This window comes from Mesoplodon bidens (assembly GCF_964165515.1).
Source record: "Mesoplodon bidens genome assembly, chromosome: 20".
In the NCBI taxonomy this organism is placed as follows: Eukaryota; Metazoa; Chordata; class Mammalia; order Artiodactyla; family Ziphiidae; genus Mesoplodon; species Mesoplodon bidens.
The window spans coordinates 8287215-8302804 of NC_138181.1; the positions used below are offsets into that span (position 1 = coordinate 8287215).

General features: G+C 42.8%; 1 protein-coding gene across 1 annotated transcript in view; it reads right to left on the minus strand.

Annotated features, from left to right (window-relative positions):
- Positions 1–9857, minus strand: part of FNTA (farnesyltransferase, CAAX box, subunit alpha) — a 30042-nt gene extending 20185 nt beyond the window's left edge. The window contains exons 1-3 of the mRNA XM_081220932.1: positions 9656–9857; positions 7584–7669; positions 237–351 (exon numbers count right to left, since the gene is read on the minus strand). Of these exons, the coding sequence (XP_081077058.1) occupies positions 237–351; positions 7584–7669; positions 9656–9831 (377 nt within the window). The 5' untranslated portion in view covers positions 9832–9857. The remainder of the gene's footprint in view (positions 1–236; positions 352–7583; positions 7670–9655) is intronic.
- Positions 9858–15590: the final 5733 nt, after the last annotated feature.

Consider the following 15590-nt stretch of genomic DNA (forward strand, 5'->3'; position numbering starts at 1 on the left):
TGATTTAGAATATAGAGGTGATTTTAAGAAAAAACACCTAGGAATTGTTGCCTCCGGGGAGTGGGACTCTGTAGTGAGAAGGAATAGAGCAGAGATTGCTATTTTTCATTCAGCCTCTGACTTTTAAGCTCACATGTGAATTGTTATTTTGATAAAAATTAACGTTAAGAAAGAAGTCATCCAAACTAAAACCTGCGACATTCAGACAGGGAATATTAACAATGTGTCTTACTTACCACACTGTGTAATTGGCTGCATTTAACTCGATAGCATCTCTGGTTAGTTTAAAAGCTCGTTCACTTCTCTCGTCACGCTGCAGGACAGCCCGGAAATAATCATAAACATCCTGAACTAGAAACAGAGGACACAACTGCATTAGGATGGTCTTTCTTGTTTAAAACAACCACTATAGTACAAAGTGTTGTTTTACTCTGTGAGGAAGATACTTTATTGTATGTATACGATTTATAACAATAAGCAAAAGAAAGAAAATCCAATGACTATGACTGCCACCCTGATAACTTGTGTCACAGCCAGGATGCAAATACAGGGGTTGATGCCAGACTCCAGATCCCCCAGAGACCTTATGCATTAAAGAAAAATTAAGAGTGCATATATCCAAATATATTCACTTAGCTGTTTTTCTCACATTTTATTTTGATCAGTTTTTTTTAACTGAAAAAGTAATATACACAATGATAGAAAACTCAAACAGTACAAAAAGGTTTATGCTAAGTTTCCATTCCACTAAATTCCCAGTCCTTCTCCCCAGAAGCAACTGTGGAGTGTTTCTAGTGTATCCTTCCAAATATATCCTATGCACATAGAAGTATATGTTCTAATTCCAACCTCCCATTTTTTTTTTAATACTAATGAGATCACATCCCACTCTAACGTCCTAGGCCTTGCTTTTTTCACTCACATTATTCAAGGTCGTATAAACTAGTAAATATCTCTATGGAAAACCACTTGGTAACATCTATTAAAAATTAAAAACTGGGGACTTCTCTGGTGGTGCAGTGGTTAAGAATCTGCCTGCCAATGCAGGGGACACGGGTTTGAGCCCTGGTCTGGGAAGATCCCACATGCCGAGGAGCAATTAAGCCCGTGCACCACAACTACTGAGCCTGAGCTCTAGAGCCCGCGTGCCACAACTACTGAAGCCTGCACGCCTACAGCCCGTGAGCCACAACTACTGAGCCCGTGAGCCACAACTTACTGAAGCCCGCATGCCTAGAGCCTGTGCTCCACAACGAGAAGCCACCGCAATGAGAAGTCCGCGAACTGCAACGAAGAGTAGCCCCTGCTCGCCACAACTAGAGAAAGCCCACGCTCAGCAACAAAGACCCAATGCAGCCAAAAATAAAGTGTTTCTCTAATAAATAAACAAACAAACAAATAAATAAATGACTACTCATTGACCTAAGAATTCCAGTTCCAGTAAGTTTTCTTACAAACATACTCCTGTATGTGCCCAAAGCATCCAAGGAAATTTACCTAAGAAATAAAGAAATGAAGACTGGAAACAACTGAAATTTCCATGAGTGAAGAACGGGTTAAGTCCATCATGGTACACCCATACAACAAAATCCTATGCAGCTATTAGTAACGAGGCTGTTCTGTTATGTACTGAAATGGAACAGCTGCTAAGACAGGCTGTTGAGTGAAAAACGTAAGGTGCAGAGCAGCAGCTATTCGTTTAGTTAAAAATATATGTTTACTTATGAACATACGAGTTTGAGGAACAAGATGAGAAGATGACATAATTTTCAACCACATTCCCCGTGACAAAGTTTACTACATTTTCCAAACAGTTGCACAGCATTTCGTTGTATGGGCACTCTAATTATACCTAACTCGTCCCCTATAAATGAATGTTTAAATTGTTTTCATTCTTTCGCTGTCCTATCATGGTATGTTTCTGCACACACGTGCACATTCAGTACAGCTGTAGGATGAATTACTACAAGTGGAATTACTGGATCAAGGTTATGTGCACTGTTGATGCTGACAGACGGTACCAAATTAACCTCTCAGAAAAGGTCTGTTCAATATATAGTCCCTCCAAGAATGTATGAATACACCGATTTTTTTCCACACCCTCACTGACAGAGTATCAAAACCTCTGATCTTTGCCGATCTCTTAACTGAAGGAACATAGACCTTTACAAATATTAACCTATTTTACTCTCATTTCCACAAGAGAAACAGATTTGAGAGAGATTGACAAGTTCGCATGGCCCGGTGTACTTTGGAGACAGAAGTTAAACCCCAATCTAGTCTGACACCAAAGCACACACCGCTAACCACGATGCTCGTGTCACTGCAGCTGAGATGCCTTCATATCACAGCACAGATTAACGTAGAGAACAGACTAAGGTCCTAACAGACCACTAAAACAACCCAGGTGTTAAACACTCCTCATTACTTCTTCTTCCACAATTAAAAAGTTATGTGGACATGCTATGCTAGTTTTCTTTTTTGTTTAATTTTTATTTATTTGTTATTTATTTGCCTGTGTCAGGTCTTAGTTGTGGCATGTGGGATCTTCACTGCTGCATGCGGGACCTTTTGTTGCAGTGCACGGGCTCTTCGTTGTGGCACATGAGCCTCTCTCTAACTGTGGTGTGTGGTCTCCAGAGTGCATGGGCTCAGTAGTTGCAGTGCGCAGGCTCTCTAGTTGTGACGCGTAGGCTCCAGAACGTGCGGGCTCAGTAGTTGTGGCGTGTGGGCTCCAGAGTGCAAGGGCTCGGTAGTTGTGGAGCACGGGCTCAGGAGCTGTGGCACATGGGCTTAGTTGCCCCGTGGCACGTGGGTATGTTCCCTGACCAGGGATCAACCCCTGCATCGGAAGATGGATTCTTAACCACTGGACCACCAGGAAAGTCCTGCTATTTTTCTTATAGCCTATAATTTTCCAGTTACTGACAGGGTTCCCAAACTTTTAGTAGGTCAATATGCATGAATACAATGTCAATCTATCCTGATTTGCCTAACCATTCTGCTACTACTGGTTTTCAATTTTGTTCTATAAAAATCACTACTTTAAGCATCCAATGACTTTTCATTAAAAAATTTTTAAAATTAAATACACAATACACACATATGTATTTATGTGTGTGCATGCAAGCACACATGGGTATGTATATGGTTTCGTTAAACTACAACCCCCAAAATGAAATTATCAGAGGAGAGCATGAATAATTATAGCTCCTTCTGAACATACAAAGGTCATCTACTCTTAAATACTACCTTTAGAATGCTGAATTTAATTTATACCAGAGTAAAATTTAGAAACAATATAAATGGTAAAAAACGATGGAATATTATGTGGTCATTAAGAACCAAGCTCCCAAATGCTTTAAAATGTGTAACAAAATGCTTGTAACATGTTAACTCTATATACAATGTATAAACACATTATTTTATATTCACACATGTATACATACATAGTATAAACCTAACTCTGTGGTAACATATTTTCCGAGGAGTGGAAGGCTACACACCAAATGTTAACAGTGGTTAGTTCTCGATGATTAGACTCTTCTTTTGATGTTAACATCTTCAAATTTTTCTTCAATGAGCATGTGTTACTTTAAAAAATATTTTCTTTTGGCTGCACTGAGTCTCTGTTGTGGCGTGTGGGCTTTCTCTAGTTGCGGTGAGCAGGGCCTATTGTTCGTTGTGGTGCGCAGACTTCTCACTGCGGTGGCTTCTCTTGTTGCAGAGCATGGGCCCTAGGGCACGCGGGCTTCCGTAGTTGTGGCTCGCGGGCTTTAGAGCGCGGGCTCAGTAGTTGTGGCGCACAGGCTTAGTTGCTCCGTGGCATGTGGGATCTTCCCAGACCAGGGCTTGAACCCATGTCCCCTGCATTGGCAAGGTGGATTCTTAACCACTGCACCACCAGGGAAGTCCCCCAAAATTTTTTTTTTTTTTTTTTTTTTTTCTTTTTGCGGTATGCGGGCCTCTCACTGTTGTGGCCTCTCCCGTTGCGGAGCACAGGCTCCGGATGCGCAGGCCCAGCGGCCATGGCTCACGGGCCCAGCCGCTCCGCGGCATATGGGATCCTCCCAGACCGGGGCACGAACCCGTATCCCCTGCATCGGCAGGCGGACTCTCAACCACTGCGCCACCAGGGAGGCCCCCAAAATATTTTTAATTAAAAAGAAATACATGTTCTGGGAGTCAGCCTGGAGGGCGCGGAACACCACGCGCCCGCTTGGCTGCGCCATCCGGGTGGGGGCGTGCATGGCCCTGGTCCCCCAGCCAGCCCGCTTGGGACTGGGGAGCAGCCTGGTGGCTCCCCGCCCACTCCTCTCTCCTCACGCAGCCCCTCCGTACGACCGCTGGCATGAGGCGGCCGAGCTGAGGCGCTGAGAGAAAAGGGAAATTGCAAAGCTCATCTACAACCAGATCGACAGCATATTTTTTTTAGGACTCAAGAATCAACATTGGGCTATTTCCTAAGATTAAACCATGAAAGCCCACTTGGAGGCTGCACGGCCATCTGCACACTTGAACCTGAAAAATGGACTTCTTCCATCGGGGAGATCTCCTTCTTCAGCTAAATCATCAGAAGTGGTGAGAAGAAAAGATCCCTACCCAACCAAACTCCTCCAGACAAATTAAATCAGTCTAGCGAGGAATGGAGCTGTACAAGGGTGGCCAGATCACCATCTTCTGCTTGCACCGCCACTGAGCCATCCCTCTAGGACTGCCACCTACATGCAGGTTGCACCCAGTGCAAGGCATCCAGCTGAGGCAGGGAATGGGAGCTGAAATCCTGCCCTACTCACCAAGCCGAGTTTATTGGTGCATGGCCATGTCTGCCCAGACGATGTGGCTCCTTTTTCAAATTTTCACCAACACACCCTGTATGGGCTAGTGGCATGTCTGACCACCCCACTCCCATATCCCAGTCCTACCCGGGATTCTATTCCTTACCTCGGATGGATTCAAGATTTTCATGAACAAGTTAGGTTTCTTGCAAAAGATGAAATATTTGACCCAAACTGAAATTAATTTCATAGGTAAAGCTCAAAATATTACCATAGATGTGAATTACATATGTATTTATGTACACATGTATATACAGTTATGTAGATACATATGTCTATGTATCAGAAGTTAGCACAACTTAAATTTGGTAAATGTTTAAAATAAAACTCTTTTGGGTATTAAAAAAAAAAGAAAAGAAATAAATACATGCTCTTTGTAAACCCTGCAAACAATATAAAAGTACATGAAGTTTCCCGTACTCCAGTGCTACTCCCCAGTGCAGTGGATCTGTATCAGTGGTAATGGCTGTTACCACTTGATATGTCTCTCCAGACATTTTTCTAAGCAAATAAATGTAATCTTGCTCTTGTTTTTTAATGAAGTTGGCATAACATTTTCATCCCGCTTTTCATTTTGGCATTTCCCCCTCAGTGATATGTCCTTCCATGCCTGTGTATACACATCTACATCATTCTTGTTTCACTTTTCCATACAGTGGGCCTGGCATAATTTACATGTCAATGCTATTTTTTTGCAGAACAGATTTCTATAAGTGGGACTAGGATACTCAGTCTTAGGGCTATATGAACCTATATAATTTAGGGTCATCAATAAATTTGGGATTATATAAATAGAATTTTATATTCATTAGATTTTTTGATATTAAAAGCCTTTTAATTAAAAATTACAAATTTAATATACTGTCATACTCCAAGTGTCTAAAACTTATGTGCCTTTTTTCCACTCAACACTGTTTCTGCGATCTGTCCCTATTATAACAGATCTAGATCCTCTTATTGGTTATATAGCACACAACTGTATGACAACGATACATTTATCTATTCTCCAAAACACAAATATATAGCTGGTTTCCAGTATTTTGTTCTTTCAAAAAATGCTGTGAATTGTGACAGCTATCACACACTGTGCTTACTGTAAGTCAGCCACTGTTCTCTTATTTCACGTGTATAACTCTCTCACCCTATAAAGTAGTTACTACTATCGTCCTCATTTTACACAGGAGGAGACAGAGATAATGAGAGGTTAAATAACTTGTCCAAGGTTACAGAGTCAGTAAAGTGGTGCAGTTAGAATCTGAACTAGATGGTCTGGCTCTGAAGTCTGTGCTCTCAGCCTCCTAGTACATGTCGTCTGATGCCATAAGCCAGAATGAACCCAGAATGTATCATGCGAAGCAGCACTTCAAGGTTGTAAGATATGAGCATTTTCTAGTTTTACTAAATATACATGCAAAACTGCTTTCTAAAATGGCTAAACATATGAAAACTACCATCTGAAAAGCATGGATCTGTTCGTATGTCTCAATATCTAATATCATAAAACCGTTTAAAATTATCTTTCATTCCTAATGATAATGGATTTTCCCCCTATTTAATGGCTAACGAAATTTTTTCTTCTATGAACTACAAGTTCGTACCCTTTGTCTATTTTTTGATTAGTTTCCCTGTTTCTTTAACCTTTCATAGGAATTCCTTATAAGGTTCTGAATATCGATCCTCTGTTTATACATCTTCTCCCACACTGCTGTTTGCTTTTTAACTTATTCATGGTGTCTTCTGTTGCACAAATTTAAAATTCTGATATAATCATTTATCAATTTTTGATCAACGGGTCATTATTTCTCTCTTTTCCTTTGTGGTTTGCAATATGATATATATATATATATTTTTTTTTAAATTAATTAATTTAATTTTTGCGGTACGTGGGCCTCTCACTGTTGCGGCCTCTCCTGTTGCGGAGCACAGGCTCCAGATGCGCAGGCTCAGCGGCCATGGCTCACGGGCCCAGCTGCTCCGCGGCATGTGGCATCTTCCCGGACCGGGGCACGAACCCGTGTCCCCTGCATCGGCAGGCGGACTCTCAACCACTGTGTCACCAGGGGAGCCCACTTTCTTTACATTCTTGACATTATCTCATAATCAGAAAAAATAATAATCGCTTTTTGTAAAAGAGGAATGATCTTGGATAACAGAGCCTTAACTGAAAGAAATATATATATACATAAAACTACATAAAACTACATAAAACTACAAAACTAGCATTTCATTTTGTTTACCCTTTCCTAGAAGAACAACTAACAATTAACATTTGTATGGCCTTCAATTTACAAAGCATGTCACATTCATTATGAAAGAATACTTTGTCAAAGAAAATAATCCACTCACTATCAGTAATATATTCCAGCTGAGCCTAACATTTCACAGCTAAAATATATTTCAAAATGCTCATGTTTCAACAACCAAAGTTTATTCTAAATAAAACAGTAAATCATTTCTGTTGTATCTCATGTGGAGATTAAACACTAAATGAAAAGCACAATCACACAGTGGTTACTATGTATTATAATGTAACATTCATTATTTAAACTTAAAATACGTCCACTCTTTGGACAAAATGAAACTTTTAATCATGAAAATAAATTACAAAACCCCACAAGATTAGCTTAAGTCATTTAGATCTTTATTAGACAAAAATCTGTCATCTATCTAGTCACATAGTTGTGAATTTCAACTTTGCTACTAAGTTTGACTTACAGACCTTTCCCTAATAAAAAATAAACTTACATTTTTCACTATAAATGATCTGGACCACTGGATTGGGGCCATCATTCTGCGGCACTGGATCTATATCAGCCCATTCTGCTCTGTCCCTGAAAATACATATATTTTTCAGTGATTATATTCAAGCCTGTAAGGAAAAAAAGAAATCTGATGTTTTTTTAAAAAGGCAACAATTACACTTTAACTTACAAATAATGTAACTATGGTTGGATTCTTCAGGACCAAGTGTTGCCACTTTGTTTTACATATTAAACTTTTAAGAAAAATAAAATGAATAATTTTCCAATTAAAGTTAATAAATCAATAGCTTTCAAATTTAAAGTTTTTACATAAATGCAAAAGCAGGTTTTTCTAGCGAGTACACAATAGTTTTAAATTAGAAATCAATCTAATTCATTGGTCTAATAAGGCTCTTTGGAATCAGTCAATAGTTTAAAAAATTTTGAATAACAATTTTTATTTGAATACTCCGAAGAAGTAGAAGTGATATTTAAAAGTAAAAGTAATCACTATCATTTTACTGTACACTGAAAGGTGGCCCAGGTGGTCAGTAGAGTCTGGAATCTGTGGAACACTGGCTCTACCACTTAACTAGCTGTGTGACCCTGAGGAAGTTACTTAACCTCTCTGGGCCTCAATTTCTTCATTTATAAAATGGAGATGATACTATTACCAACCAACCTTAGAAGGCTACTTGGAGGTTTAAGTGAGATAATATGTTAAGCTCTTAAAATATGCATAATAGTAAGCATATAATACATAGTATTATACTATATATACACTATTATACTATTTATACCCTAACACACACAGTTAGCATATACAATATTATACAGGAAATACACTAAATGTACTATATAGTATTACTGTATGCTTAAATATATATGCTATATGTTATAAATGTAGCATATAATAAATGCATATAGTAAGTATTCAATGAATACTACTTCTCATTATCAATGCTAAAATAAATTACAGTGGCAACACTGGGTGCCTATAGACACTGCTGTGTAAACTGCTCAGTGTGACCAAATTTTCGTTAACCACTCTTTTACTTACATTCTTTCCCTATTATCCATTTTTCAGTTCTCTGTACTCATCAGCTATTGACAGCAAAAATTCTGTGGTATCTAGACAAATCCTAAAATTGTGCCCATTATACAAGGAGAAATCCAGGGGAAACAATTACCCGAGGTGTGAGACCTAGATGGGGAGTGGCATGAGAATGGTACCGCTGTCCTTTAGGCACAGGGAAATCGGACACAGTCAAGGGAAGAAGCGGAGTATTTCACAGTTCAGAGAGGAGGTCTGAGGGCTACGGGGCCACCTCAACCAACTGAAATCACCAACACTGCAAGAACGAAATCTGCCTAGTGGCTTTCACTCAATTCATAAACAACCTACGCAAATCATCCATCTAATGGGTTTACCTAGAACTATAGAAGAAAAAGTAAGACATGAGAAAAGTAAGGACTTCTCAGTCGTCTCTGCAGGTTCAAAATGCAGCTGGGGAACCAGCATGACCAATAGAAAGCAAAGAACTAACGGGGACGGGACTGGGTGGTGGCCAAGATGGGGAGGAAAGGCGAGAAAGTTACAGCAGTACCCGACACTGCACATGGCTTGCACTAAGCGCGAGGCGACGAGGGGATGCGTAACGGAGTTGAATCCTCATAGTCTCATCCTTACAGCCTACCTCGGTGCCTGGCTGACGCTGGGCGCTAAAAACACTGAAAGAAAACGCCGAATGAAAACGTCCCGGTCCCCAAAGATCTTAAGCTAGCTCTCTCCGTTTCCGCAGAACAAACCACGGGAAGCCCCGTTTCTTAAGTGAGCCAATCTGGACCTCCTTTGCGGTCCGACTGCACCCAAGCCCTTTGGCATTCGGACTATAGCAGGCCAGCGCTGTGGGGCCCGGAAACTCCACCGCCCAGAGCGGTGACAGCGCGGGCCCCACCCCGCCGCTCCCGGCTGCCGGACGGCGAGGACGCGCGAGCTTCTGCCTCAGCCGCGCCCCGTGCAGCGCCGCGCGCGGGGGAGGGTCTCCCGCGCCGCGACCATACCGTGTGCGTTACCTGTACAGGACATAGGTGGGCGAGTCCAGGCTCAGGAACCCGTCGTCCATAGGGGACGCCGCCGCCTCTTCTTGCGGCAGCTGGGGCGGCGGGGGATGCGGCTGGGGCGGCGGCGGCTCCGGCTGACCTGGCTCCCCGCCCTGCGCAGCCTCCCCGACGCCGTCGGCGGCCGCCATCTCTCCTCGACTCCCAGCGGAGGAGGTGCCGGAGGCCCCGCCCCTGCCCCGCCCCTCTCGCGGCTACTTCCGGTTTTTCCGCTCCTACCATAGAGACGCGGGCCGGAGTGCCCAGCGCCCGCTCCCGCACCCTGGCCAGGCCGTTCCTGTTGGGCGCGGTTCCGCACTTCGGGCTGCATCACGCCACCTGGGGCCCCAGGTTTCCCACTCGTCCTGTCCGCAGGCCTGTCCGAACGCTTGTAGCTGGTGCTTCGGAACGTGCTAGTGTTGTTAGTTGTTAGTGTCGGCGGTAGAAACTTGGGAGCCCTGGATAAGCAGCTGGCGCCCGTGCTCCGCGTTAGCCATCCAAGGGCATTTACGCTCCTTGCACACATTTTTTTTTTTTTTTCTTTTGGATGCTGAGTTTATACCTAAGAATTTCAGTAATCCAGGATTTTAGTCTTTTGAAATTAAAGTTCTAATTATACAAGGAATATGGGTATACATTATAGGAAAGGTAAACGTTTAACACTGACTACCTAGTATATGCCGGGCTTGCTCATGGCACAAAATAAAGTCTCTGCAGTCATGGGCTTTGCATTCTAGGGGAGGATAGCAGAATACGCCCCAAAATATGTATGTAGGAGTACAGGACATGCCACTCCACAGATGCTGCTTTGCTGTTTTGGTTATTTTGAGCTGTTGGCACTTGAAAAACAGTAAATGTGGGGAGAAGATTTCTCCGAACTCCCTTACATTTCTAAAGACAGACCCTCCAAAAGAAGCTCAATTGCCGTTAAGTCCCCTCCCTGGGAGTTTCAAGAGTGGAAGTGGACGCCACACCCTGACAAGTTTTGTCAAATTGTCAAATCTCCAAACTGTTCTCCTAAGGGCCCGTTCATCTTTCCTAAAAACCTTTTACTCTACCCCAAGAGACCTTCATCTCCCATCCCCTTTCCTTATTAAGGCGGTATTTAAGCCTGAGTTCTAAGCCACCTCAGGGAGTTGCTAATTTTTCTCTGGGTATCTCTAGGTATTTTTCTATTTTCTCTAGGTATACATGTTAATAAACCTCTTTTTGTTTTTCTCTTGTTAATCTGTCTTTTATTACTGGGGTTTCAACCAAAGAACTCAGAAGGGTGGAAGGAAAATTATTTTTCACCTTCAGCAGTAGATTTTCAGGAAGGCTTTTCAGGGGCTGTTTGAGCAGAGACCTGTGAGGGGAAAAAGCATACCAGTCAGAGAACAGGAAGTGTGTGCTTGGTGCAGTCTTGGTACGGCAAGGATTCCAGCAGGGCTGAAGGCCTGTGAGTGAGGGGAAGGAACTGGTGGGTGATAAGATTGAAGAAGCAGCCAGGGATCATGGTAAGGATTTGGATTATTATTATTTTTTTTATTGTGGTAAAATAGTCATGACATGAAACTTATCTTTTTAATCATTTTTAAGTGTATAGTTTGGTGATGTTAAGTACATTCACACTGATGTGCAGCCATGGCCACCATCCATCTCCAGAACTTTATCATCTTCCCAACTGAAACTCCGTCCCCATCAAACACTCCCCATTCCCCCCCAACCCCGCCCCGGCCCCTTGTAAGCACTATTCTACATTCTGTCTCTGTGAGTATGACTATTCTAGGTTCTCACGGAAGTAGAATCATACAGTATTTGTCCTTTGGTGTCTGGCTTATTTCAGTTTGCATAATGTTCTCCAGGTTCATCCACGTTGTAACACGTGTCAGAATTTCCTTCTTTTTTAAGGCTGAATAATAGTCCATTGTATATATGGGCCACATTTTGTTTATCCAATCATTTATTAATGAACATTTGGGTTGTTTTCACCTTTTGGCTGTTGAGAATAATGAAATACCTGTTAGAGACCCCGCTTTCACTTTTGGGTATTTACCCAGTGTGGGATTGCTTGACATACGGTAATTCTATGTTTAGGTTTTTGGGAACTGTTTTCCACAGCATCTATGCAAGGGTTCCAGTTTCTTCCCATACTCACCAATGCTTGTTTCCTGGTTTTGTTTTGATAACCATCTGAATGAATGTGAACTGGTATCTTCACTTTGCATTTCCCTAATGATTAGTGATGTTGAGCATCTTTTAATGTGCTAATTAACATTTGTGGGATTTGATTTTAAGTGGAAATTAGTGGAAGGTTTTGAGGAAAGGAGGGACGTGATTTACATTTTTAAAGGATTATTTTGGCTACCATGTGTGACATACACACAGTAGAAAGGCAAGAATGGAAACAGATGAGTGTAAAGCTATTGTAGCAGTCCGGGCAAAAGGTCAAAGTGTTTAAATTATGCTTCACAGTTCACTGATCGATCATAAAGTCATTTTAGTAGGTCCTATGGTGGACAAGGTGACCCACCAGTCCTCCTCCAAGGAGGAACTTGCTGCCCAGCTTTGGGGAGTGCAGTCAGCAGCCAGCCTCCTGCGTGGCCTGAGGACAGCCCACAATGGACTGCTAGGAGACAGGGCCTCTTAGGTATGAGGGCCCAGCCATTGCAGCCTGATGGGGACCACTGACAGGCGCCACACGGCTTCCACCTGGGAGGCTGAGACCTCACAGGCCTTGCAGTTTGACCACACGGGTGTTGGTCCCTAATCTTGCTTCCCAGGTTCCATCTTAGTATCTGATTCCATGACCAGCATTTTTTGGTGTGTTTGATGAGTATTTCAAAAAATGAAATACAGTGGAATAGAAAATAGTGCACAGTGAATTTAGAAGAAGAAAGTAATTTATGGTGTTTTGTTGTTGTTGTTGTTGTTTTTTGCGGTACGTGGGCCTCTCACTGTTGTGGCCTCTCCTGTTGCGGAGCACAGGCTCCGGATGCGCAGGCTCAGTGGCCATGGCTCGCGGGCCCAGCCGCTCTGTGGCATGTGGGATCCTCCCGGACCGGGACACGAACCCGTTTCCCCTGCATCGGCAGGCGGACTCTCAACCACTGTGCCACCAGGGAAGCCCTGGTGAAGTTTTTTTCAAACTTATATATGTTCAGGTGTAATGGGTCATGTTGTAAAATGTATTTCCTACTGTGGGTCGTGGTCAACAAGTTTGGAAAACAATGGACTGTATCAGTTCAGTTGGAGGTGATGAGCAGTGTATGGATTCTGGATGTTCTTTGAAGGTTAATCTGATAGGATTTGCTGACAGCTTAACTGGATGGAGGATGCAAGACCCAAAAATAGTTAAGAATGACTCCAAGGTGACAGTTCCTTTTAATCAGAGTAGACAAAACTCCCTTTGACCATCCAATCCTGATTGAGTTCAGTTATTCACTGTGTTCTTTCCCTATGGATTTACATCCATGCACATAATTTCTGGTGGCTTTAAAAGAAAAAAAACAACAGAGTCATATTTATTTGGCAAATGTTAGTATTGAATGGATATAGATCTTTCTGGGCTACAATACAGCTTCTCTGTCCTTCCCGATCCTTTGATATGTATCTCTCCAAACCGCAGTAACCTAATAACTCCTCCAAACTCTAATAAATCACAGAACGTATTCTTTTTTAAAAAATGAATTTACTTATTTATTATTTGTTTCTGGCTGCGTTAGGTCTTTGTTGCTGTGCACGGGCTTTCTCTAGCTGCAGTGAGCGGGGGCTACTCTTTGTTGCAGTGCGCGGGCTTCTCATTGCGGTGGCTTCTCTTGTTATGGAACACGGGCTCTAGGCACACGGGCTTCAGTAGTTGTGGCACGTGGGCTCAGTAGTTGTGGCTTGTGGGCTCTAGCGCACAGGCTCAGAAGTTGTGGCACACAGACTTGGTTGCTCTTTGGCATGTGGGACCTCCTGGACCAGGGCTCGAACCCGTGTCCCCTGCATTGGCAGGCGGATTCTTAACCACTGTGCCACCAGGGAAGTCCCAGAAAATATTCTTTAAAGTTGTCAGTTATAGGAAAGGAAAATCAATGAGTGCTGCCACTATTTCAAGATAGGTACCCTACACTCCATTAGCTCTCCCATCAAACCAGTGCAAATAAGAATACAATCTGAGTAAAAAAAGACTGGCTGATCCTCCTTCAAGACAGCTGGATACCTGTCAGCCCATGGATGTTCTAAACCTGTCATTGTCTTCTAGATCCTTGCGATGTGCTTTGAATTGGGCACCAACACTCCTGCCTTCTTACCAATCCCTGAGGATATGAGAAGCAGTCTACAGATGCTTGGTGCAAATACGATCAGAAAAATGAAAGTCAGAGAAGGGAAACCGTAAGACAGGGTAGAAGAAAGTCATCACCCCAGAGGAGGGACAGATGGGATCTGGACAAATATCCATAAGGACACACAAATGCTGTCTCATTTGAGACAGAAAAACCCTATGGAGAAGCAGGGCAATTGATTCTCCACTTTACAAGTGAGAACCTGAGCCAGGCCTGATGCACTTGTTACAGAACATGGAGAAGGGTGACAGTAAGGAGATAGACACTCATGAAACCCATGCCTGCCTCCCCAGTTTCAAAGGGTGCCTTCCTCTGTCCAGTACTTCTTAACCCTGGCTGCATCTTAGAATTACGTGGACAGTTTTAATGAAACTCCAGTGACTGAGCCCCAGCCTCAGGGATTCTAATTTCATTGGCTGAGGGTGAGGGCTTGGCATCAGCATACTTTAAAAGCTCCCCCCATAACTCTAAGGTGCAGCCCAGGTTGAAAACGACAGCTCAGTGAGTCCACGGTACAGACTGCTGCTTTGTCATCAGGGTTCCTAGGGAAGTTAAGATGCCACAATGCTAGTGGGAGAGTGTAGGCAGGGTTGATCAGCAATCAGTATGTTGTGCTAAATACAGAAATCAACCAATCAATGAACAATTTGTTAAAAATTACCATTTATTATACAAATAAACTAAATCACAATGTGTGTGTAAATAAAACTACTTAACAAGTGATATAAGTTGTAGTGCAAATTGTTCATCAGTTTTTTATTCAGGTATATTTTACCTATCACAAAATTTATCTCATTCATGTGTACGATTCATCATCTGTTTTTGACTTCTTAGGAATTATTGATATGAGCTTTTCATTGGTATGGCCGTCACTAGCTACATGATGCTCTCAGTTTGACTGAACTCTTCCAGAGTTTACCCATAAGTTTGATAATTATTAGGTGCCTGGGGATTGTGTTAAACGCTTGAGCTTTCAGCTTCCCCCAATGCTCTTTAAGCTTCAATATTTTCTCTCTTGGCTACAATCAGGGAGGTTGGTACTTTCAGGGCCCTGGTTGCACTCCAGGAGCTAGTACTAGAAACCTGTGAGCTAGACAGAGAGGGAGAAAACAGGAGGGGAGGGCAGGAAGGGTGAAAGCACATGAAGATTGGTTAATCGAGCACCAGAACCAGAAGCCTGTGTTTGTCTTTTGGCTCCACCACCACGAAGCACCTGAGGCTATGCCCAGCTGGGTCAGGACAGTCGTAACAGACAGTAAAGCAGTGGCTGAGTGGAGCCCAGTCATAAGTAAGACAGAGGCACAAGGCAATGGGGTGATTGGTTCAAGATGGCGGAGTAGAAAGATGTGCGCTCACTCCCTCCTGTAAGAGCACCAGAATCACAACTAACTGGTGAACAATCATGGACAGGAAGACACTGGAACTCACCAAAAAGATACCTCACATCCAAAGACAAAGAAGCCACAATGAGAGGGTAGGAGGGGTGCAATCATAATAAAATCAAATCCCATAACTGCTGGGTGGAAGACTCACAAACTGGAGAACACTTATACCACAGAAGTCCACTCACTGGAGTGAAAGTTCTGAGCCCTACGTCAGGT